This window comes from Aquila chrysaetos, chromosome 11, assembly GCF_900496995.4.
Source record: "Aquila chrysaetos chrysaetos chromosome 11, bAquChr1.4, whole genome shotgun sequence".
NCBI classification, from domain to species: domain Eukaryota; kingdom Metazoa; phylum Chordata; class Aves; order Accipitriformes; family Accipitridae; genus Aquila; species Aquila chrysaetos.
The window spans coordinates 17,332,588-17,359,825 of NC_044014.1; the positions used below are offsets into that span (position 1 = coordinate 17,332,588).

The 27,238-nt window shown below is 36.0% G+C and overlaps 1 protein-coding gene across 1 annotated transcript in view; it reads left to right on the forward strand.

Annotated features, from left to right (window-relative positions):
* Positions 1-27,238, forward strand: part of LOC115348192 (adhesion G protein-coupled receptor A3-like) — a 290,759-nt gene that overhangs the window by 244,060 nt on the left and 19,461 nt on the right. Inside the window, exons 15-17 of the mRNA XM_030030491.2 lie at positions 1,696-1,823; positions 2,765-2,888; positions 10,452-10,597. Coding sequence (XP_029886351.1) covers positions 1,696-1,823; positions 2,765-2,888; positions 10,452-10,597 — 398 coding nt within the window. The remainder of the gene's footprint in view (positions 1-1,695; positions 1,824-2,764; positions 2,889-10,451; positions 10,598-27,238) is intronic.

The following is a 27,238-nucleotide window of genomic DNA, read 5'->3' on the forward strand; positions in this document are numbered from 1 at the left end:
TAACAGTACCTCTGTGACAAGTGACTCCACCTCTGATTTTGAGTCTTGGTGAACTGGGCAGGGCTGAGAGAAGACTTGTGTGTGGGACAAGTGGTGACTGAGCAGATTTAACTGAGGTACACATGCAAGCTGAGGAAGTACTTGAAGAGAAATGGGATGTGATGACACATATTTGCCATCATTGTTCATACGTTATTTGTTCATTTTGATGGTCTTTTTTATATATGTTGTAAGCTGGGCTGTTCTAGAACTGACATTAATATGCATCTGGAGAAAATGGTGCAGTCAAACTTAGGAAATTTAAAGCTAGTATGAAGAAAAATAATGACTACTAGGGCATCTGTCACTTGTAAAGACCTTTCTGGAAGGTAAATGGACAGTACCTTTCCCCCGATTTAATAATTGCATAAACTCATGAACATTAGCTGGACAAGTTCATAGACATAAATAATGGTGCTGGAAATCAGCTCTCTGCATGCAAATGCGATTAAAAAAATGTATTAACATTACAGTCCGAGTCTCCAAACGGGAGATTTCACCTCAGGAAAATAATGTATTGAATCTTCTTCTAGGGGAACCTAAAACTGACAAATAAGAAAAAAGTCTTTTAAATGTATGCCAGTAGTTTCAGTGTTAAAAGTTTGCTGGATTTTCATATTCACTACTTTTTCAGTTTTTAGCTTTTTCTGTGGTGGGATGTATATTCGCTGTTGTGTGCACAGTTAATGCCACTGCACATGGAAACTGGCATGTAGACGACACTTTATTTGCAGTCGGGTGATAGTTTATGTGTGTAATTCGTAGTACTTGTTTGCAGAAATGTAGTGCCACAAACAGATGTGGCTTAATGTATTACAGTGAACCTCTAATGTTTGGTTTAATTCAGATAGTCTGAAGATGTACTGTTTTCTGTAATGGGCTCCTTTTTCTGTCCATCCATCACACCTGCGGATTTAGCTCTCCTATTATTTCTTACATGGGAGATCCAGTAATTTAGAATGGGAATTTGATATGGTTAATTTTACAAAGTTATTAATAGTTTTTCATTATGTTTTTCCTGAAGAACTGTGTCAGTAGGCACTAGCAGGTCCAAAAGGTATGCATGGATCTTTGCTGTTAATAAAGCTGTCAAGCTGCTTTTGAATTGATATAGGTAGTAGAGTATTTGCAACTAAGTGTAAAGGTAATGGGTCAGAGGAGGTGTATCAACTGGGAATTATATTTGAATATAGGAGCGAGTCAGTCGATATTTTGGGTGTATTCTCATGGCTTTTGTTTCTTTGAGTGGTTCTTCTGCAGCCATGCATATGCCATTTAGAGACCTTTATGGTAATTTGATATTTTGTACTTAATATCCTAGTAAAATACACACATAAAGTTCATGTTATCAGAAGGAACAGATATTGCTAATGCCTGGAAAATGTAATATTCTGTGTATTTTTTCAGACCTTTTTTTTAACAAGGATATGTCTGCTTGTACAAAAAGGTTAATTTCTGTCTTGCAAAGTGTATGCAGATGAGGAAAGAGCAGTCTGATGTTATTGTAAATTCATGAACTATACCTACATAAAAAGTTCATCATCTTATTTTCCTGCTCTTGAAAGGGAACAGCTAGAAACGACAAGACATATTGAAATGAAGTCTCAGAGTTTCACACATGCCTAACAATGTTAAATCATTTTGCTTTCTCCATAGGATTTTAAGACAGTGCTGTCTTTCCCCCAGTACCCAGGGGAGTTTCTGCACCCTGTGGTATATGCATGTACTGCAGTTATGTTGTTGTGCCTGTTTGCTTCCATTATCACCTACATTGTCCATCACAGGTAAGAATTCAATTTTAAGCACTTGTGTGAAATGGTCAGCATTATACTGAGGTACTTCAGTTTTTCTAACCCGCACTGAAAAGATAAATTAAAATGATCTGAATTACCATTGGATAGTAATATCAGCAATGTGATTTACACCAGAGAAATCAAAAAAAGTTTGTCAGCCTTTCTCAGGCTGTTCCCAAGCTGTATCTTTGCTGAGTTGTATGTCTAAATGGTCTACACACTGTTCCTAAGATTTCTAACTTGACAATTCAATATAAAACCATGAGCACTATCAAATTGCTTTCTGGCAAATTCCAATTGAGCAGCACTTTGGAGAGCAATACACTGGTGGTATTGGCTTCTAAGATCAAATTTGGTTGAAAGACTGGTAACTATCATTGGATAAAAGAAACTTTCTTTGACTTCTAAATCTTCTTGGGTTTAGAAAACTTGTGTTTTCCTTTGTATGAAAGATTTATATAAATGCCATTTTAACTACCTACTTCTGTTAAAGACCATTAGCAATTTAAAAGACGAGGAATGTATTGCACTGTAGAAGCTGCTAAATATTAATTAAGCGAACTAATGCAATGACTTCTGATCTTGAGCTTCCATTTAATTCTTTAGAGATGTCTTGTTCAAGTTCTGCATATCTGAAGCTATGCAATAAGCCTTTTGCTTTTATTACTCTACTTTAAATGCTTAATTTGATGGAGGAAACTTTAAGTCAGTAGACCCTTGTCAGTAGACTCTTTATGATTTTTACCATTGATTTTACCTTTTTATCATTGCTTTCAATGTTGTATAAATCAGACTCTGTCCTTTAGGTAGATTGCTAAGTAGGTGTTCAAGAATAAAAGAATTTAATTCTCTCATATTAAGCATTTTTTCCAAATCATAATTTTCATAATAGATATGTTGGTTTTTAATTTTAAAATGTAATTTTTCAACAGCACAATCCGAATAAGCAGAAAAGGATGGCACATGCTTCTCAACTTTTGTTTCCATACTGCTCTTACATTTGCTGTTTTTGCTGGTGGCATCAATCGCATTAAATACCCAATTATATGTCAAGCTGTAAGTATTTGCCTTAGTAATTCTTACTAATAGAATGAAAACCTGAAAATGTATCTTTTAACATAATATTGATAGTTCTCTCTTTTCCGATATTGTTCCTGGATCTTAAGTTCTTCAGAGTAAGTCATCTTTATAAGCATGTCTTTTCAAGGCCAGCATTGGGAGTGTTCAGTGTTTGGTTGTCACCTGAGTTTCTGTGAGAGGCTGACCAATGCATTAACTTCTCTGCAGCTCAGATTTCCTTATTTAAAAAAAAAACCCTGAAAATCATAATATTTCTCTGTTCAACAGGATAGTTGAAAACTATGATTCCCAAATATTTCTGTCCTTTCTGATCTTTGGATTGAACGTGTGGAACTAAAGTTACTGCTGCACTTTTGTAATACATAAACCTTTTGCTGAGGGTAGCCCTGGCTTCACTGGGTGATGCCTAAATATACACTTGGGCAGCTTAATGTTTATAGTACGATTATGTCTTTTAATTACAACTCAAGCTAAGGAGACAAAGCAGACCAGTACACTTGCTATTTATGGACCCTTGTTTGCACTGCTGGACTACTTCACATCTCTTGCTTCATCCTTTCTGGAGATAAGATGCCATGAGATGCACAGAGAGGGCACGGCTTCAGCTGCTTTGAATATAGAGGCTGAGTCCATACAGTGTGTAAAGAGAGTCATTTCAGTCATCTTCTGTAATGCCTGATGAAGGCTTGTTGCAATTTGTCTTAAATATTTCTTCCTCTTGGATTTTGTAGAAGTGCTCCAGATCTCATGAATGTTGTTGGTATTTACCTATAGTAAAGCACTTCATTAAGCCAACAGTCTCCCAGATACTTTGCCTCTCACTAATCTGGTTCTTCTGATTGGCTTGAATGGGTGTAAACAGCAAGAGGCACCAGCCAACAGCAGAGTCACTGCCAAACTTGCATAACTAGTGTAAGAGTCATCACTCTAATTTTCAGTGAGATGCTTTGGAAGCCTTTTCTGTATATTTGTCCATGACCATCAATAAACAGCACATGTAGATCTCTAAGCACCTGTAACATTCTACATGCAAAGTCTACCTATGTATATTACATGGTATTCATTTAAATGACACAGTTGTCTACTAGATTATTCTAAGTATCTCACAATATCTAGTGTATAGTGTCATAATTAATTTGTGAGTTCTAGCAAATTGAAATATCACCATATTACCATTGTCTTTATCTGCAGTTTGCAAGTGAGGGTAGCAGATTAGTTTGTAGGGCAGTCATGGCCATGTAATTACATGATCACAAATAACCATCTGCTGTTACAGTCATTGTCTGGTCATTTACTTTACAGATTGCATGGTAACAATGCAGTATTAATAGCAATAATGAAAAATTGATTGAGATAAATGAGTTATTAATAATCTGTTATGAGTAATATGTAAACTACAGGGGTATCTTCATAATATGCATTATCAGTGACAGCTGTTTCTTGCTATGGTATAGAGCCAGATCCTGAGCTGCTGAGAAACACACACACTTACAGAAACTGAATGGATCCATTCACATATGCCTTCTAATCAGTTTCATAAAGTTATTTATTTACCTGACACCATGCTACCTCAACAGACAGTATCATCAGCAGTTAAAATACAGGAAAGATACAGGACACACAAGACACACACAGTCCTCTGGTTCCTGGTAGAAATTGTCTGATATAATTAGGTAGAGCTAACAGGTGCTGGTAATAGAGGCTGAACAAATGTTCATTCCCAGAACATTGTACCCCACCACAGACCCTTTCTTGCCTACTGACAGCACCGTTTTTCAAAATTCTGTGAGTCCCACTGCCTGTCTCCTCCTGTGATAACCCTGAGAGGATTACTCTGTGAATTAATATTCAGGGTACCAAAGCTAGGAGGCAGGGAGGTCAGACCTACTAATGGGTTTCCCAGAAAGCTCACATATTTGAACATTTCCTGTAGCTTGTATAAGCAGTGGGGGGGTGAACAGCACTCCTTTTCTCCTGTAAATGGAATATAGCAATTCTTTAAATTACTCAGCCTAATGAAAGGTATATTTATATAGCTGGTTTGGGCTTGTGTGTCCCTCAAGTCTAAGTTTTTGTCTCTTTCTCCTTTTTTTCTTTTTTTTTTTTTTCAGTTCTGGAAAAAAACCTGGTATTAGGGTTTAAAAATATATTTGTGAAAATATTACTGCTTCAAGCAGCACTAAAATATTAGTTATACTCCATGTGTAACACCATTAGTGTTGCTATAGCACAGGTATCTTTTCATCTGCGACAATTCAAAACACAGCCTTACCCTCCAGCAATGTAATTTGCACTTTGTTTCCTGAGTGCCTAGGGGAATATTCCAAGTGCAAGCATTTTCTGACCTAATCACTGAAATGTGGTGTCAAAGCCAGTGAACCTCCATCTTTCTTATTGTAATTATCCCTAAAACTTTCACAAACAAATTTCACTGAAACATCCTTACTCAAGTGAAATAATAGACTGAGTTAATTTTTAGCCTTCATAATTAACCAAAAAGGGTGGTTCTAAAATAACTTCATTTGGATCACCTTCTCCCTCTAAATGAGGTGTCCCAGGCTAATTTTAAGCAGCAGGAGATATTGCTATGGAAATGGACCCATTTTCTGTGATAGATAGCTGGAAGAACCTTCATATCCCCTTTAAGGCAAAGTAATTACACAAAAAAATGTGTTTTCAGAGAAGGTAAGATATTTATTTTTATCTGGAATCTAAAAATCTAAAACTCCCTTTTAAACCTGCATACCTATTTCAGAGATGATTTTGTATAGACAGTCTCACTTGTGTATGTGCTATGCAGTCTTTATGATTTATAAAGAAAACTGATGTTAGAGTGCTGATCTGGAAGAGTGGATTGCTTCTTCACAGATTTCCTGTGTGAATGAGGTTGTATCTACAGACTGTTTAGATTACCCACAAATCTGATTCTGGGTGTCACTGAATGCTGGCTGTTGATGTAGAATCCAGAGTCTTGAGTTTATGGCAAAATCATTCATGCAAGGCAGAAGTTGTGTTAGGAACAGCAGAATAGGATTAATCAGAGCCAGTACACTAGCCAGAAAGGTGTTTGTGTGAGCCAGGGAACGATGTAATCAGCCCCTTCCATCTCCCAGAGTTAGGGTCTCAGATTTCTTTCCTTTAAAGGGCAGAAGGAGGCTTATTCCTTTCATGTAAGGAATGAGACAGAAGGAGACACAACTGTAGCTGGGCCACTCCCCATGTGTGGGAGGCATTGGTTCTGTACCCTCAGTCTGAAAAATTTCAGTCTTATGGCCCCTACTTTCCAGGAGAGTATGATAGCCATGAGGCTATGGATGCTAGGGGATGAAATCGTCAGTTCAGCATGTTGAAGCGTGAAGAATAGGCTTAGAGGCACAAGAACCAGCAGACAGAAAAGTTAGGGAGTGAGACAGAATCATATCCCAGGGGCCAGTCACTGAGTGGCATGATCACTTGGATCACATCTCCCAGCACCTCCTATGCGGTTAATGAAATAAAAGCTTCCATGTAAGACTTGGTAAGGCTCAGATCTTCATTCTCCCTTATGAGTGTCATACGTGAAGCTGCTTGTGAATTCCTTTCTGTAGGGCAGTAATTCTTCAGCAAGAAAGGCAAAGCCTGTTCTGTACTAGCCAGTAGCCTAGAAGTTAGACTACGACCGTTGGAAGTCCGAAATTTGGATTTGAATCCTGTTAAACTAAGGAGGTCCTAGAGCTATGCACCACATCTTGGGTAGGGGCTGTAGGTACAAAAATATTATAGAAAGAGGAGGAAAAGAGCAGTTCTTTCTGCTCTAGCTATATATTTTTGATTTTGAAAGAATGGGTGTAAAATTAATGTACTGTGATCAAGTTTGCCAGTTAGGGTGTCTCAAGCAACGAATGCCATTTAAGAGCTCTTGAGTAGTCTTTGGTGAGAAAGGTGCTGCATTGTTCAGCTCTGCTGAGACAGGAACAGAGCTAGTCATATGCATAAGCAAGACTTTAGGTGGCTGGAAACTTTACTAGCACCAACCTATGATGGCTAAAGACTTTGCACACTATGGAGTTAGATGTGCATGCTGAAGATTGTCCTTCCTGGTTTCAGGTACCTGATTTGTGGGTCTCAACTTGCTCTAAATTTTCTACCTGTGAAGGGAGCATAGGGTTGTTCTAAGGCTAAATGTTTTAAGATCATTAAATATTCACACCCAGTGATGTTATAGACCGCAGAGAAATTCCTGAATCCCTTCATCTCACTGAAAAGAATCACTTTCAGTGCAGGATTAGCAGTGTAATTGGAATGTCAGTGCATATCCATATCCTCCTTTAAATAGAACTGGCTGAAGAAGGACAATCTTATCTGAAATATGATTACCTTTGAAAAAAAGAAATTAAATTAAAAACTAGGGTAAAACAAAGAAATTCATGTGCAAGTTAAAGCTGATCAAGAGAGCTTTTTGTGCCAAAATGCTTTGCATAAATGTGTATTCTGGTCATTACCATGGTAACTGCATGGTATGGAACTTAAGTTACCTCTAAGGTACTGAAATTTATTGAAGAGGCACATACAGACACCATCTTCTTACTGTAGAAAAGCGTAATCTTCTATTCAGTAGGCTGGTGCTTATTCCCAAAGATAAGAGTTCTAAGAATACAGGACATGGAAAAATGACTCCAAGGAAACAAGAAAATTTTCACCATATAACTGGTTATTAAATAGCTTTAGGTGCAGTGCTGTCTTCAATGCATGTGTCCTGACAGTTCTTTCTGTACCATTTGGCCTGTCAGTGGAAAACCTTCTTACGAATACAGGTCATCACTTTCGTATATTCAATCATAATCCTTTGTTCTGTGTGGAAAACTTGATGCTTCCCACATGATTCTATGTGAAATACAAAAGTTCTGGTTATAGTGAAAATAGTTTTAAGTGTACGCTTGGGTATTTAATTTATGTCTGTTTATTGGCCTTTTAAGCTTTACAGAGGCACAAATCCAGTAACAAGATATACACAGATAAATTTGTTCCCTGCACCTTTGTTGCATAAACCTAAGGTTTACATTTGCCAACAGAGTTAAGTGAGAGTTTACTGAACAAAACTATCTTTGTCCTGTTTCCCTTTCTGTTGAGCCTTGTCTTCCCCTTCCATGTCATGAGTTGGTATCTTGTGTATTTCTAGGATAGGGCTTAGATGTCTTCCTAGCTTAAGAGAGCTAGGAAGAGGTGGTCCCACTGAAGGGGACAAAAGAGCATGCAGCCACAGCCCCTAAGTGCAACAGTGAGGAAAATGCATCTCCATGCATGACTGATGTCAGTGCGGAAATATGGAGAAGGAAGAGGCAGAGAGCAAAGCCCACCACTTTGAAACACAATTTTCAAGATGAGGTGTGACAAACATTTCTTTACTGATTATTATTAGTGGATGAATAAGAGCAAAATTCTAGTCCAGAAAGCATATTTTGTGATGAGAAGTGAGAAAGAAAATCATCATGACACAGAGCAAAGGGTACCCTTTCCTTTGCAATTTAGCATAACAGCCCAGTACACCCTTCCAAATTCCACATTTTTGTTGTGTTATATATGTTTTATCTCCAGATTGTCACCATTGTCCTTCAAATCTGTCAGTCATGAGGATGTCCTGTATCATCAGAATATATCCTCTTTTCCTTTAAGCAAGAAATGCAAATTGATATTTTTTTTTTTGAGAGAGAGAAAGAGGCATATTATTAAAGAGTTAGAACAGAAGATGATAACAATTCTGTCTCTTGTCCACGTTTGTTTGATTTGTCCATGTATCAGAAGGAACTAAGTTGCTGAAGTATCAGCACACTGTGAAGAAAAGTAACGTGACTAAGGTGTGGCATAGCAATGATGTTTTCAGTTCAGTTGCCTCCTTAAAATTTCATTAAAATTGTTTTATTGGACTATTTTTAGGAATCTCATTCTTCACTTAAGTGGCTGATTATTCTGTATATATGGCCATATATGTTGCCAAATTTCACATGTAGGTGCCTTCTCACATGGAATTCATCCCTGCTGTTCATATTCTTATAGACTCTTTGGCACACTTGCATAGAATAATTACAGAATATATAGTAGCAGTGCTATAGTGAAATGAGAAAGAGGTTATGAACCAAATCCCTAGAATGTTTCCAGTTCTTTCTCATGGTTCCCACCTCCTTTTTCTCTCCCTTTCTTCTCACCCTCTTCTTCCTCCTGCCTTACTCTTTCACTCCCCCCTCAGCTCATAGTCACATTCACTGAGTCCCTACAGAAATGCTGCAAGCTGCATATGAACTAAGTCCAGACAGCACTAGCCACTGAACTGGCAACGTCTGCCAGCTGATGGTACAAAGTTGTCTCATTCTCTTATTTCTGCTTCTTTTACCTCAAGCGACAACAGCTATGAAGGCTTTATATTCCCTTCTCTAATCTGTCAGACAAGTCGCAGAGAAAATTACAAAGGGTTTTCTGTTGATGGTATTTGCTGCTATCTTCAAGTTTTGTGCTAGATTACTAAATATAAACAAAATTCATGGAGTTTTTTGCTTTACCCATCAATTATTTTAAGTTGAGCAAAAATGAACACTGGTTCAAATAAATCATTATAATAGATTTGTGTTAGCTTTATTCAGCAATTCTCTGTATTCCTTAAACATTTATATGCTTTCCAATTATAGCAATATTTTACTTCTCACTGCAAAATGTCAGGTTATTGCTTCAAAGGTAACCTCATTTTATATAATCAGATGGAGACTTAGCTGATGTAATAAAGCACTGGAGATTGGATAAAATTCCAATTACTGTTTCCATAGTAATGAATAACAATTACTAACATAACAAAGATGTTAGTATTTTAGAGGTGTTTGTACTTTATTTTACTTTCAGTGATAAACAAAACGGTTTCTTGGAGACAAAATGATAATAACACTATTGAGAGTTTGTATTTCCTTTTAAGGGAGGATGCCAAGATCTGTCATTTAATTTTAAAAATTGTATAGCCAAGTTTATAAGTTCCTTAAAATATGTCTGAAAATAATCTGGTTTTAGGCAAATAGCACTGATCCCATTACAAGAAGTCAACCTTGGCTATATGCAGCTGAGAGGAAACTACAGCAGGATATTCCTGAAAAATGAAAGGAAATAGTAGCATAATAGCAAGCAAAAATGCTGACCTCTCATTCATTTTTAAATTGCATTGTCATGATAAGCTAACGAGGCTTGCAATACAAACTAGCCTTTGCATCACTTTAAATCCAGGTGTAAATAGTTGTCATTAATCAGATTCTTAGAAAACAAATGTCTTTACAGTTTTGGTTTTGTAACATACCTTCTGGTATCACAGATATTATCTATGATAGATTAAATAACTGATTCTATCTGCTTTTTAGAAGTGTATTCCCTGGTGAGAAATAACCAGAGAGAAAGACAAAATTGATGCACTTACAAATTAAGTTTAAAAACCCTGTTTGCTTGTACAGTTATGCAGTAAGATTCTTCTAAAACTCTTGTTTTACTGATCCATTTACTGACTTGTCTAACTGTCCACTCTTTTCTTAGGTTGGTATAGTACTACATTATTCTACACTCTCTACTATGCTATGGATTGGAGTAACTGCCAGGAATATTTATAAGCAAGTCACGAAAAAACCTCAGCCATGCCAAAACAGTGACCAACCATCTTATCCAAAGCAACCACTACTCAGGTATGGAATATTAGCTATATTTATTTTTTTATGTATTCCTAAAAGATAGAAATTTTAAATAACCTCTCACTTTTATTTCTGTATTCTTTACTTTTTACAGACTATAAATAGGATCCATAAAGAACTGAGTCACTTTGGTGTATATAAAAATTTGAATATTTATTGTATGCTAATAGTTAACTCTACTCAGGAGATGGAAACATGCAGAACTGGTATTGGCTAGGTTCAGATACCTTTATCTGAACAGGAACAATTCAAATGTTTCTGTTGGTTTCTTATGGAGGAAAAAAACCTGGCTTGCTTCTGGGTTAAGGCATTATTTAATCATCAGAAACTATGCTACGACGACTCTCCCTTTACCCTTATCTATTCTGCTGTAAATCTTGCACACACTTGTATTGATTGCCTAGTAACCTGATAGCAACCTTCCTCATTCCACATCGGAGATCTAATGCTATTACAGGAGCAACCGAAAGTCTGGACTTCCCATCAGCTTTCTAGATCGAGCAGACTAACTAACCTGTCTCTGACAGCATGGCAGGTGTAATGCAGTAAGAATGTTAACGAGATGCCTAAGAGATGCTGAAACTTCAAGCCAAAATAGTCAGCCTGCATAGAAAAAAAAAACAACTTACCACATACTAGGATTGACAACCAAAGGCATGAGAAGATGGGTTCATCTTTTTTGACTTTAGCTGTCAAAAAGTTAGGTATTAGCCAAAGTTATCAGGTGTCCCTGTATAGATTTTGGAGGGACACTGTGACAGAGAGGAAATTCCAGAGGAAAATTCCTCCCCTCTGTCTTGGATGTTTGTGTGAGGACAGGATGAATTGTCTTATGGAGGTGCCTCTCTTTCCCCACAGATCATGGAAAAGCTTGAATGGTCAATTTAGACTAAAGACCTCAGTTTCATAGTGAAGGACAGGAAATACGAATTCTATTTTTTATGGCTTTACTGTGAAAAAATCAGATTACTGTATTCTTTTAAACAGACTTAGCTTATATTATTTTGAACACAAAATGTTTATTAAGTAACATTTATAGATGGCTGCATGAGGTTGTCACAACTTGTTAAAAGTCTGTAGGAAGATGAATTGCGTTTTGCGCTCTGATTCTGCTGAGTGAAATCTTTATTACCATGATTAGTTTTCTGCTTTTTAAAACCTTTTCTTTCTAGAGATGAAATTGATTGAAGTTAACATAAAATTTGTATAGTGAAGAGCCATATTGAACATTAGGTGTAAAGAGGAGGATGTACTTTCACTTAGAGTGCCCAACTTTGCTAATCCATGATTTACTATACCATTCTTCACAGATGAGAATTTCACTCTTTCAGTTACTAGCTCATGGCAAAATGAATAACTGCCAATTTTCAAATGCTGCAGTGTGGCTATTAAGGTAGAAAATTATTACAGGTTACATAGACCCAGCATAGTATATGTTCTTCAAATTCAAATCTTGTTTGAGTTGGAAAACAATAGACAGGTTACAGAAAACATTACTCTAATTAGAATCTTTGTTGTACCAGTCACGTTGAGGTTCTCAGACAGTGAAAATAAACATTAGATATTTTAAGTTTAGTAATAGAAATTATAAACCTCCTTTTAGCTGTGAGAGAACATGAGTGTTATTGTTTAATAGCTAAGTACAATGATTCTATGTTATTTTTCTCACTCAGGGCACCATATGTCCTAGAGACACAGGCACCGAAATGTCTAATATGATTTCATAATGGTTAGTACTAGATTCAAAGTAGTAAGGATCAATTTCATTTCATGTAGAAAATGGGCATAGGATATGGAAAATTAAAAACTGCTTTACGCAAGAAAATGCCAAACTCATAATTAGTAATTCTTGTTCTTTTAGAATGATAATGATAATTTTTATGGGCATTTTAACTTTCCTGGTTTTAATAAAATTAAAATCAGAATTATTCTGTATCATAATATTTCCATAAAATCCATTTAAGATGCTTATATTTCAGTGTAATCATTTCTAAGAAATGTTTTAACTAGACAGTGTTCTTGTATCTATAAGCTGATGCAAGCCTTTATACATACTGTTCCTCAGGTACATAAGAGAGAACATTGCAGTTTGTCCAGGTGTGGGTTTGGGTGAGGGAGTGTTAATTTTTGTCTCCATTTGACATTAGTAGATAGCTAAATTATATAAAGTTTGTTCAAATGGAGATTGAGTTAAGCTTTTTTGTATGTCAGGACCACCAGTGCTAGGAAGCATATAATACAGCCTGCAAGACACTTTTAAACAAGAGGTAGTTTGTCAGTAATCCCTGTTGATAGACCTAGTTTGACTAGTGTTCAGGTTTTGTTGAACACAAATATATGAATGTGCTTGGCAAGAGCTGTACACTTTGCTGTTCTCCTTCAGTCTTTTCTGGTAATGGATGTATATGATAGACTAGGTTTCCAGTTCACATATGAGTGGTTTTGTATTCCTTGTATATGTACTTGCTGTATGAGACATACGGATATCTTTCATGAGTCAGTAAGTGGGACTACTGCCAAAAATCAATACACAAATCTATGACATGGAATTTACCAAAAAATTATAAAAATTCTCTCACCACATTTTTTTCAAGAGCTTGATCCACTCTAGAAGTAGCTGAAATAGTGAAAATAAATACCAAAATATCTAAAAGGAGACCCCACCTGTCAGTAGAAAAGGGCGTTTGCATGTAACATTTGCTTCAGTTTCTCTGCCTGCTATTTGCATGTTCATCTGCAGAAGTAAAACAAATGAGGTACACTTGATCTTTTCCTCCCAGCTTTCCTTGAGCTGTGGCAAGATGTATCCTATTACATAAAACTGGTTTTCTCCGTTCTAGATACAGCGATCAAACTTGAAATCTTTTTGCAGTGTAATTTTACTGAAACTTGTTCTTCATGGCAATACGATTTTGAATATTGCCTCTTTTTATACATTAATCATTTATTATATAATACATTATGTATGTTAAACATTATACACTATATATATTTTATTACATATATTATACAGGATCTATTATCTGTTAATTATAGAGTTAAAGCTCTTGGGGCCTATCACTTTGACTGGAACCAACTGTAACAATTCTGGCATTTTTCACTAAATGTGCCTGGATGCTAGTGAGGTGGATCAAATTAATGCATCATTGAATTTTGTGTATTGAAATGCTGAACCCTAGCACTTCAATAGATAATGAAATTACTTCCTGTAAAATATACTCTCTGGTATTCTTAATAGACATAAATAATTCTATATGTTCATCCTCCGTGGGCATTTGTTAAACCTGGCAGAGTTTGACTTCTGATTCATCTGAAGTCAGATTTTGCCAGCAAAGACAAAGGGGCATGCAAGATTCAGCTATTACTTGCAATGTACAAAACTTATCAGCCCAAGCTGAGGCACAGGTAGTATTAGTTTTTATACCTGATACGTGCATGCTTATTTCATGTGATGCTCTGTGCACATACAGATCAGACAGGAGCACAGACCAAGCATAAAATATTTCTGAAAGATATTCTGTTAAAATCATTCCTTTCCAGAAAGACAGAAAAAAAATTAGACTACTATCATTTTTAATAAGATAATTACTGAGCACAATTGCACTTTAAACATTTAAAATAAAATTAAATAAGCTGCCAGCTGAGCCAGAGATTGGTGTTAAGGAGACAGATAATTAAGTTACCTTTTATCTCAGGGTTAGCTACAAATACGTCTCCTAATTTCCTCCATCCTCTTTTATTCAACGAACATCTTGCGAGATAACTAATATGGCAAACTTCAGATTACAGAAAGTCCAATATACTATATCTGTCATGAAAAAACACCAATGTTCATACGTTAGGCTGCAGAATCAACTGCAAAGTGGATAACAGGTGATGTCACTGTCTCTGTTAAACTTTGTCTTGTTTATTATGTAATATATCTTGATAAGCTTTTTAAAAGGTTCTTACTAAAATTTTGGGGTTTCTAGGAAAAGTACCTCATGCAGTGCCTCAGAAAAATTGTATATCTAGCTGTAGTAGCAATTTAGGAATGGATTGTGTGTCCTTCCCTTTGTATTCAAAGTACTAGGCTTAGTACTATGGCTATTAAAAATGAACATAGAGAATTTTGGGAACATCATAACTCAGGCTAATTAAATCAGTTTTCAGCAGCACACTCAGAGCACCTATAGTTAATACCACTGGCTTCAATTCCATTCTTTCATTGTTTTCAACTTTAAATAATTTTAAAAGTTAAGAATCTTTTTTAGAATGAGAAAGCTGTTTGCATATTTCATATATTTTGAAATGTCTTAACTCTTTATAGAAACTGTCCTTTAACTTGCACAGAGAACAGACCTAGAAATAGTAGGTGAGAACTGAAGTGGTTCAGTTGAACTGTAATATCTGCTAACAGATGCGTACGTGCGTGCATGCGTGCGTGCGTGTGTGTGTGTGTGCCTGCTATTCTGTATCAGGTTGTATATGGGCAAGTTTCTGTATATCATCCATACACTTCCAGAGTACTGAGTGATGTCTTGGAAGCAGCAACAACAGGGGTCTTCCGTGTGGGCTATGTTTGTGGTGTAGCAATGACTAACAACCTACACCCTGATCACATGGATGTGCAAGATGCGATAGTGCTCCACTTGCATCCTCCCCCTCTCCTGTAAATGTGGCAGCAGCTCTTCAGTGTCATTCCCTGGCTCATTTCTCTCAGCTACCTAAACATTCATCGGTAGTATCCAGCTAAACAGTAGCTAAATGTCTTTGTGACACTGAAGTATGTTAAATCTTTCACTGCAAAGAGGAGAAACCATGCTAAACTTTCAAATCCAGGAAAACCCTCTCCTTTGTTTTGTGTCAACCAGTCCTGTGATGAGCAACTCTTGTCTTGCAGTAAGGAGATTTTACAGGCTTGCATGATACCACAGGGGTCATGGCATCTGCTTAGTGCTTGACTTACAATGTTAACACTGCTTGTCTCAGGATGAACATTTGGATGCTTGATCTGAATTCTGACAAGCTGGAAACCAACTCATGGGCACAAATGGATCTACTGCTATGTACTGCTGCATTTGCCTAACTGCAGGTCCCAAGAGAGCCTGGCTGGAAGTGTTGTGACTTCCATCATAAATTGAGGATGTGGCAATTTTTACTGAATAAGTTACCAATAAAGCAGGCTATTTCCTGAATTTGAGTTGCACACAACAATAGTCATGATGTCATTGAAAATTGGCACATGATGATTTTGCACCACAATGGAGGTACTAAAAACACTTCAGTTATAAAGACTAAAGACTTCTTATATTTATTTTTTTAAAGAATGATTATGTCCTTTACCAGAGAAAAACCCTAGAATAAAAAGAACTAATGGTTTCTAATATTCCTGAGGTTGAAAAGGTCTTCAGGAAATGATCTTTGTTACTCTTGGGATCTAGAAAAATTTCCCTATCAGTTATAACAAGTTGGCTATAATTTATTGCAGCATAATAGCAGTGTAATGGGGGATCAAAATTTGACCATGATAACAAATTCTCTATTAAACATCAAGTTTGCCAAATATGTCATGTCATTTTCTTGGCCACGTTCTTTTCTGGATCTTGAGTGTGAATCATATGAAGTGACTGAATTTACATTCTGACAGACACAGACATTACTTGCCCCCTTGACACCAGCAGCTCTGAAATGCAGTTAAGTTCTACTGCATTTTTCATTAGCACTGGCTCTCACAAATTCATGTCTTCTAGTATCAAACAATGATTGAGAGAGAGGGAGAGAGAAAGAGGTCAGATGAAAAGAATCAATTACAGTCCGTTGTTTTCTTCTTTATGGTATGCCCTTCAATATTAATTCCTCTAATCTTGATCCATGGAAGCCCATTTTTCCTTCCCACAGTGAACATACCAAACCTCTGTAAAGTTTAAATTTAGGCCTGATTATCCCAAGGGATTATCTGCCTTTTCCTTAACAACCATCTGTAGTTTGTATATGTTGAAATAAATGGGAAATGCCACAGGGCAGAATTCTTGGAAGCCCTGAGGAGATCTCTGTAGTTCAGGCTTTACTATTAGAATAGACACAGTTCTGTCTTTGGAGAGTAAGCGGAAGTGATGTCTCCCTGCAAGTAAGGTTTTCACCAGTTGGATGAACCATGGTACAGTAAGGCAACAGTATTGCTGAAAAATCTACTATACCATGCTCAGGGAAGTTGGCTGTAATTTAAATACTTAGTTGCATTCTTTGCTTGGAGGACAGAATATTTTGATGTGGGCAGGGTCAGACATCAGGAAGTTTAACTAATGTCTCTCATATCATTATCAATGCTTCTTATTTTAGTTATTGGAAGTTAAGACTAGAAAATTGCCTTTTCCAATGTATATTTTTAGATCATTTTCAAATTGTGCTGTAATTAGTTTGATTCATTATTGAATAATGAAGTTTTTGCAATCCTCATATATTCACAAGGCTGCTTGTAGCCTCAGTACCCTAAGTTCCTGAAAAGAACATAGTGTGCAACAGCTGCTTTCATGCATATTATCTGTAAATCACTATTCCCATATTTCTTGTTTCAGTATTTATCATATTTCCCAAGAAGGAGAAAGGCCATATTGCTGAAATACCACTTTTAAAATTGTTGTATTTGATAAAAATTGAACAGAAGAGAAGCCATGTTTTCCTTCCAGCTATTGTTTTAGTTTTATTCACCAAAATAAGGCTTATATTCAACATCAAAATAAGCTAGTATATTTTTTTACTGGATATGAAAATAATCTAAGGATAAGAGCCATTTCAAAATTTTTGTTTAATTTAATTATAGAGCTAATCTTTTGAACAATGCTGTATTCTGAAGACAATTTTAATAACTCTGTCATTCAAAGATGACACAACACAACTAATGATACAACAGTACCACTATGTCGTGCTTTAACCCCAGCCAGCAACTAAGCACCACGCAGCTGCTCACTCACTCCCCCCCACCCAGTGGGATGGGGGAGAAAATCTGGAAGAGAAGTAAAACCCGTGGGTTGAGATAAGAACAGTTTAATAGAACAGAAAAGAAGAAACTAATAATGATAATGATAACACTAATAAAATGATAACAGCAATAATAGAAGGATTGGAATGTACAAATGATGTGCAGTGCAATTGCTCACCACCTGCCGATCGACACCCAGCTAGTCCCCAAGCGATGATCCCCCGCCCCCACTCCCCCCAGTTTCTATACTAGATGTGACGTCCCATGGTATGGAATACCCCGTTGGCCAGTTTGGGTCAGCTGCCCTGGCTGTGTCCCATCCCAACTTCTTGTGCCCCTCCAGCTTTCTCGCTGGCTGGGCATGAGAAGCTGAAAAATCCTTGATTTTAGACTAAACACTACTTAGCAACAACTGAAAACATCAGCGTTATCAACATTCTTCGCATACAGAACTCAAAACATAGAACGGTACCAGCTACTAAGAAGACAGTTAACTCTATCCCACCTGAAACCAGGACACACTAGAAATGCTGATCTTATCAGTCGGACTGTACTGTGCCTTATCAGCCCACCAATTTCAGCAAGTTCTCAAAAAAAACAACAAACAAACAAACAAACAAACAAAAAAGAATTGTGATGCTGGGACCTTAGCCAGAATGCCCAGAAAGATGCTGCCACCTGAGGTGTAAAAGCTAGAGATACCAAAAAAGAGAAGAAGAACAAAACAGGCAGTTTAAGTCTGTTCATCATTAATGAGATGGGGAGAGAGGACTGCAGAACCTAAAGGTGTCTGGAAGTTGGTTTGATACTTTAGGGACATACTGGTATTACAAGCTATTTAACATGATCACTCTAAAAGGCTGATATATGGTCAAATGGAGTCATGGATTATAGCCAGAGCCATGTTATTGCTAGCTAGCAATGTAACTGAAAGATCTGCAGTAGAAAAGGGTATAAAATGGTGATAAGGGAAACATTTTCATGAATTCTTCTTATTCAATTTCAGCCTGAAGCTAAGTGCATTTCCATTATATGGGGGAAAATTATCTTAGGTCAAAGAAAATGTTTAATTCAGCTTTGAATTAATTGTTCCACACAAGAACATTTTCAGTAAAACCAAATTATTAAAATATTAAGGAGATTCAAGTGCCAATATATTGTCAGTGGTACCCTGAGAAAGCTGTTGCACTTTGCATGGGCCACGTAAATATTCATTGCAGATGGCATTGGATTTCCAGTGTATGGTGTCATAGCATGGAGGTATTTTCCTGCCTACTCTGAATCAAACCGGAGAAGTGATTAGAACTTCACTTCTCCACCTTCAAGGTGAGTGACTGAATTATTATGTTGTTAGGGGCGAGATGGTCACAGAGCCACCTGCTTTACTTTTAGTTTCACTTCATCTGGCTTGTGAATCAAGACTCAGACTGGAAGTATTTCAAAAGTTTGTTCTCATTTCCTAGTTGGCAAAATTATTCTTCAAATCTGACCTGAATGCACTATCAAATGCTTTAAGGGAAAGATGCCTGGAACAGAGGTGCCTCCTTGATTTGATCTTATTTCAAGAGCATGTTATAATCAAAGTAGAAAATGGATTTTTTTACTGCTGTAGCTTCATTAGCCAAGGTACAGGTGAGATATACATGATGTTGACACTTTCCACAGTAGAAATCCAATAATACCAAATCTTTAAAAGATGTTGAGGTAGAAGATGAAGTTTTATCGTCTTTGTTTAAAGAACAGGGTCTGAGCTAAGTATACATGAAAAGAAATGGTTTATGGTTATTGCAAAAGAAATGTATGTCAACTCATTACTTGTAAACAAGCTATTAAGTAGCATAGCAAGTCACATATCAAGACCCGTTCAGCTGAAACTCTCCCCAGTTCTAATGCTATTGACAAACAACCAAAAAAAGAAAATTACAACATCTGACTGATACCTAGTCATTTAATGAGGGAATGACGGTCTTGGGACTTAGAAATTTTAACTACATGAGTTATGGCATTTGCAAGCTTGCAAAGTTATGAGCTTCGGGGAGATTTATGATGATTCCTCTGACATTTTCAGGTTTGAAAGGCTGTAACTGCAACATGCTGATCTGCAGAACTGTATTAGGTTGAATTTTCATCTGCTTTAATCATCGGTTCACATCTAGGTATTTCCTGGAAATTGAGAATTCTTGTAACACTATTCCTTGCCTCAACACTTTCTAGAATTCAAGCTAGTCATATACATAATTGTAGAGGATAAGTTAGAGGGTAGGGTGAGCTTGATAAAATGCTCTATGTTTTGATATGCTGCTCCAGGCAAAATGTAAAACGCTGATTGGAAATTTTGCAAGTTCTAAAAATCCTTGAAGATAATATATTCAAACTCCAGTGGGGGTTTCATAGAAAACTTTATCAGATTTGAAAGAGCTAAATATTTTCTCAGATGATTCTCTGGTGTCATATAGATTAAACTTGATTATGCAAAAAAGCTGTAGAGAGAAATGCATAAAATAATTCCAAATGTGTTTATTGCCACAGTATGGACAAAGAACTAAGCATTCCCATCTGCATGAAATAATATCACCACAGTTACAGTACAGGCTATCTGACTTTTAGTTGTGGATGATTGTACTCATTTATTATTAAGAAAATTTAAAAATGAAGCATTCATTTTATTTAAATAAAGCCAGAGTCACATTAGATACAAATTCTTTCTTACGAAAATTGTTATGTGACAAAGATGGAACTTAAAGCTTGTTACAGGACACCTCTCTTTTAAGTGGGTGTCTGTATACATCCAGCTCAACTGTAATGAAAACAGTGATGTTGCAAGAAAACATAATAAGACATGAAGAATTGTGAAGTATGTTGTGCAGACTGATAAACTGCAATATCACAGAAACTAGAAACACTACAGGCAACCAACTAGTGTAATACAGAATTATTCAATATTCTATAATAACTGCAGTACAGTACAATCATTGTGCATTTAAATTATAGCATGGCATAGGTCTTATTAGATATTGCATCTACCAATGCATTGCCACTATTCCATAAAGTAATTTTGGCTTAAAGGTATTATTAGATTCAAAGAGCAAATGCTAAACAATAAAAAGTGCATGGGTTATCTTAAAATAAACTAGCAATAGAAACAAAATATATATTTTTATGCACATATATGTGTTTTTAACAATGATAGTTTTAAATGCATAATTTTAACACTTCAGAATATTTTTTCTATATTAATGAATGGAAAAATTCAAGGAAATAAAAATATATTCCTTGGACAAACAAGACTGGTGAAATCTACAGATACACATGTTACATTAAATATGCTGGAGCATATTTAACTGTAACTGTTGTAAATTAAGCTTCAGACCTGACTCATTCTATGCATACTTCCTGCCAAATATGTGTGATAATCTCTAGTTTACGCCTGTTTAGAAGGAGGGCTCAAAAGTCTTGGGAGGAAAAGTTGCATTACTGCTAAGGCTATAAGTAGTGAAATAGTCTTCAGGAACAAGGTGCATAAATTGTAGAGTGGAAGGCAGCTCATTGTTCAAAGCTACATCTTGTACAGCAATGCCTCAGAGTTTTGCCTTTTGCTTTTATCATCTCTTTTCCTTTTAACATAAACAGAAAAATGAATCACAGCAGCTAAGTTAATGCAGGCTGGGAAATTAAAGTTCTCTTATGTAACTTTTATAATTTTAGTATTCTGAGTAAAGAATAAGGTCTGTACTAAGAATCACTTCCAGAGTAGATAAAGCTCTCATATGTTAGATTAAAAGCCAGTCATTGACTGTTGGAGTTGGAGTAACATTTTCTGGATCAATTACTTCAAAATTACCTACTGTGGAGTTCCTGCAATGGTTCATAAATGATAGCAGAGGGAAGCCAGGTCTTATCTGTAGAATGGGTCTTTGTACATATGTGGTCTTTTTCTCTGCTATTTCTACTGAACACTTTAAACTTCATATTTTTCCATGGAAAAATTACAATTCCAGTACAGCCGAGATATTCAGAATTTGCATTCTGAATTTCCTGACTATTGACCTTCTGATTTTTCAACCTTTGTCTTGCACTGTTATAAAGTGCTATAAGTATAAGTTGTGTTTTACAGAGGCAGTTGAACAATTGTCTGTGCAGAAGAGCATACATTGTAAATGAGAGAAACTCAGGGGAATGATTGAAAGTATAGAAACTGAGAAGTAGAGGAGTTCAAGAGGTACAGCAGGAGATGAAATTTTGACTCAAAATAAAATAGAGAATCGGTATGAAAATGACACAAAAAAGCATCTAAAGAAATCTTTAAAGAAAACTAAGTGAAGGATGAGTCTTGAAACAAAGTGCAGACCAACACACAGACCTTGGGAGAACTGTAGAAAGTCTCAAAGAGATCAGTCAGACTCTAACACAGGAAAGTAGAAGTCATGAGGACATCTGAGGTGGTGATAATGTTAGTAAAGGAAATTGAAAGTGGAAAACACTGGCCTGCGGCAAGGTAAGAGACAAGCAAACTCAAGTTAGGTAAAAAAATTATCATGTATTTTAAAAGTCCATATCTATCCTTATCTATTTTCTGTAAATTCTGTTCAAACCCTATTTCTGATATTTCTTAATGGGATAGTAAATCACCTCCCTGTTGGTGAGACACACCCCTTGAGAGGTTCCACAGTTGAAAAGGCAGGAAAGGAAAAAGAGAATATTTGTGCAGTACCATCAGAAAAATCATGATATTTCCTACTCTGTTTAGAGCTTGACTTTCTGGACTCACGTGATTTTGTTTGAAACCCTCATCCTAAACTTTTTAAAGAAAGTTTCTAACTCCCTATTTGCAATGACAGTTGTAAACATGAAAAAAGAAGGAATACATGAACTTAAATCACTTGCAAGTTGTGGACCCTCACTTCTAGTTATGAGTGTTAATAACAACGTTGATAAGAGGCTTAAAATGTATTAATAACAAAATTCTCTGAAGTTATTGAAGACAGGACAATAGATAATCAGCTTAAGTTGCAGTAAGGGGTAAAAGGTTGATATTAGAAAAATATTTTAAAATATGAGAATAGTCAACGATTAAAACCGGTTACTTGGGAGGCTGTGGAAAATCTGTCATAAGCAATTTGTTAACATAGATCAGATAAAGCCAAGTCAGTCATGACAGACGTTTAATATGACCCTGCCTCAGAGCTTTTGAGTGGACTACATGACCTCTTGATGTTCACTCCCACCCTACAATTCCGTTATTCTTAAAACAAGCATTTTTCCTAACAGTATTCTCATTTTTCAAACCTTTATTTACTGCTGAATTCCTACAGCCTTGTTGGTTTCATAAGAAACTCCTGTGTTTTATTATGCAAGCAAATTCTGACAGAAGAGACTTTGAAACTAATGTGTTCCAAATATGCCGTCAGTGTTTGGAAATGTTGTGAGTCTTGTAGAAACTGGCTGCTGATCCTCCAGGTATTTTTATTCAGGTATCATGTTACTATATAAAACATAACAAAAAATTAGGCCAGCTTCTGCTCTGAAACATCTGCACCCACAACGGGTTTTCAGTGAATCGCTGGGAGTTACACATATTTAATCACAGGAAGATTTTGGTTCATAGATGGAAATTATTGCTTATTGCTACTTACAAATAAAACTCAGTAAATTCCCTGGAATTTTCATGATACAGATTAAAAGAATTTAAATATATAATATTTAATATATCTTAGCAAAATAGAATGTCCAGATTAAACTTTATGCCTATAATGACTGAGTGTTTATTCAGATAAAAGGGTGATGCCATTATTACTGGATCACTCTTGGTACTCAGGGAATCATTCAAGATTTTAACAGTTTATCTGCAAGTGAACATTGGCTTAGGTTTTCTGTGAAAGAAAACCTGAGCCCACGAGATACCTTATTTATCTATTGACTACAAGAGGTACCTAGTTATTGTTTTATCTATTGATTGGGAGGTAGGAGAACTATAATTACTGAAGACCATTTGTGTTTGCTTCTCAATGTTTATGAGCAATGCCAAGAAATTGGAGATTTCAGAGATTTACCTTGAAATATTCTGTATAATATTTGTGGGAAATGTATGAAACGTAAGAAGTAGTTCCCTGTTCCAACATGCCTTGACTGGTAGCTATGCTTATTACAAGTAGTCACGTCAGCAGATACAGGTAATTCACCAAGAACGTTATCCACAAATTTATGCCTATAAATCTCTGAGCAGATGACAATTTCTTCAGATTTATTTATTGCTTTAGTTTCTCTTCCAGTCTCTTACTTTTGCAATCATTGGTTTTATAGGTTGGTTATGGAGGGTCCCTGAATTTGTGGTATTTGCTAACTATGACAGTCATGAGTGGTCAGTCATAGGATCTTGCTGCTTCTTCACATTAGATGAGTTTACAGACATCTCCAGAAAAAAATGCCTATACAGGCAGAGTTCATTTCCAAGAAATTTATGCATACAACTTTGGAATTTGATTTCTGGGATTACTGATGTCAGTAAAAATCATTCTCATGAATCAAAAAGATAAGGAACAGGAATCATGGGCAAATTACTACCACTGTTATTTTCAGAACAGCTACCCCATGCTGGCTATAATTCATATGTAAGGCATTTTGGACTATTTAATGTGGCATATCATACTCTTGTTATTGTCTCCTATAAGAATGACATTAAACTTGTCTACTCATATAGACTCTTAGTCTTCCATTAGTGATATTGAAGAAGCAACCAATTAGCTAGATTCCCTCTGCACGCATTTAAGAGAGTGTTTTCCAACTAGAGAGAACACTTTAGTCCTTTATGAGGTTCTGGCATTGCCAAGTCTGATAACAATTATCATACCTAGCAAAGCCAGGCAGCCTTTTGACCTGGGAAGTTGAGCAACAAGATGCTCTTACAGTTTTGTGAAGCTGGTAATGACTGCTGTTCATTCCTTTTCAGATCTCCTTTTTCTGCATTACTAACACAGTAACATTCTGGAAATGACATGTCATTTCTAGCTTTTAATTACTATTTCACAATTATGTTTTATAAAGATAACTCTATCTCCACTTGTCCTTTTCTTTCAGATTTCATGATCACTTCTGGCTGAGTGCTCCAGAAACCCTGCGATTTTTTAGAAACTTACCCTTTGACCTTTTTATATATGATGGAAAAGCTTTGTTTTTGCTTCTGGTTAAAATCTGGGATAGGGATCACCAAAAATAGATTTCTGTGTATGTCAGTTTTTAAACAACAGGAAAAAGCAAATGTTCATGCCATCATCATATATATAATATTTCCCATAGCTCAACTTAGTAAGACTAAAACCGACAACAGAAAAAACCCTCAACATTAAAACTAAAAATTGGGGTTGACACTCATGAACTCATGCAATTGTACCTTTGTTTCTTACTTTTCAATAGGGTGAATTAAGGACAAAATGTCAACCTGAATTCTTACCAATAAATCTAAATCTCTGTGGTTTTGTGGAGTCAAGTCATTAATTGAATACAGTTTGTCTATGATTTTAATAGCAGGGTAATCCATAATCATTCTTTTATGTAGAGCATTAAAAGAGAATGCTTTTTGCTACCTCTAGATTAGCAGATTGAATTACATCCTATGGAATATGAAGGAGAAAGTGTTCCAGAAAGAAGCCAAAAGTCTAAAACCATGAGGGAAAGTTATTTCCATCATGCTTTAATGCTTCACTGCTGCTTGTTATATTTAATAACACCTACTTGGTAAGATTTTAAGTTTTTGGCTACCTGGATATCTGTCAAGATGATAAATTGGAAATTGTAGAAGTGGATAACATTGCATAAATCCTAATATACTATTTTCTCCATGAAAACAAACACGAAAAAGTAAGCTTTTTCCTTTTTGCAAACTGTAAGGATGAAACTTCATTAAGATTCTTTAGAGTGTAGATCAGTTTCTGCAAAAGAATGATGCAGTTGAGTAGTACAAAATCATGCAAGTCTGCATCTCACTCATGGAGCTTGACCAAAGCCAGTGGGAACACTTACATAAGTAATGGATGCACAACTTACCTGATACAATAATAGATTTTATACATAGCATAAATTTTTATTTTGTTGCAACTATTCTTGGCTACAGTCACAGCTGTAGCCACTGTTGATGGGATGTGAGGTGGGGTCTCTTTCTGACCTCAGTCATGTCCTATCTCAGTTACATTTTAATAATGCACTGTACTCTTCTAAAGAACTCTGTCTGGCTCTCTGCACATAGCCTTCTAACTATAGGCATTTTTAAGCTATGCTCACTCACCTGTGAATCAGTCTACTCTGAAGAGTGCATATGTTTCAATTTACAGAGTGATATAAACTAGAAGAGCAGGAGGTTTAAAGAGCCCTTCTCTCAGCATTGACAGCTAGTATGGATGGACCCTCATAAGATTGAAAAGATAACAATGAATAATAAGTTAATCATAGAATCATAAAAATAATAAGTTTGGCAGAAACATCTCTAAGTCATCTAGTTTAACTCTCCACTCAAAGTAGATCCAACTTAAAAGTTAGCTCAGGGCCTCATCTAGTCAAGTTTTGAAAATCTCCAAGGACCTTATTTCTTCCTCCCATCCTAGTTCTGTTTCCTTTAGCTTTCATCTTGAATGGACGACAAACATGAAATGTAAGGGCTGTAACCTAGTCTGAAATAAAGCACAAAAAAAAAATCACTCTTAATCCCATGAACAAAACCCAATGAGTTTAACAGAACATCATTAAAATTCATAGGTATATAATGTAAGTTAAAATTCATAGCCACATAATGTAAAATATATAAATATCATGTTTATAAACACAAGAAATTCCCATCAAATTGCACATAGTATATCTAAACTATTGATGAGAGAATATGAGGGATAGGAAAAGAAACTCATGATGTGGTGGCCACCTCATTCTGCCACAGTCCATGAGGACTCTGGTTCTGATTCTCTAGTCCCGACTCTTTCAGAAGTTTAACAAATTTCTAAAAAAATGCATAAATAAGAATAAAATAGAGTTGCGACGGAAGTGATTTTCCATCCCTGCAAACTGAAAGTATCCCTACCTCATAAGGAAATTAGTACCATTTGTGCTAATACTGGAATGCTGAACATCCAGTACTCACAGCACTCAGGTGTGATGGCTGACCCTTAATCATCTAATTCAAGGAAAGAGAATCTGTCTTCCCCATCACAGAAGAGAGTCCAGACACCTAATTATTGAGCATTTGCAGATGATTTTCTCACATTATCACTTAAAGGAGCAGGTTCACTTGGTATAATAGTTCCCTGTACCAAATAAGTTGTAGTTCACTGTACCAAAGGAAAATTTAAATGGTTTCTTGCCTCGGGGCATGTTGTTATGAATAATAGTTTTTTGCTCACCTTGGTCAGTGTACAGTGACCCATCAACATGTGTAGCATTAAGAAGGTACGGAACTTTGTTATGTCCTAACAAGAATGTGATGTGTTCAATGATGTGAAGACTGTTGGTTATTGTTCTAGGAAAATATCCAAATACATTAATCATTGCTACATGGGTTTAAAATTACTTGGTGCAGTAATACTTAAGCCATGAAAGACAGGAAATGCAGCTTGCTTTCAAATAGCAGAACTGAGGAATATACTACAGTGTTGAAATACATGAAAATGAATCTGTCATTACTAAGGATTCCTAAG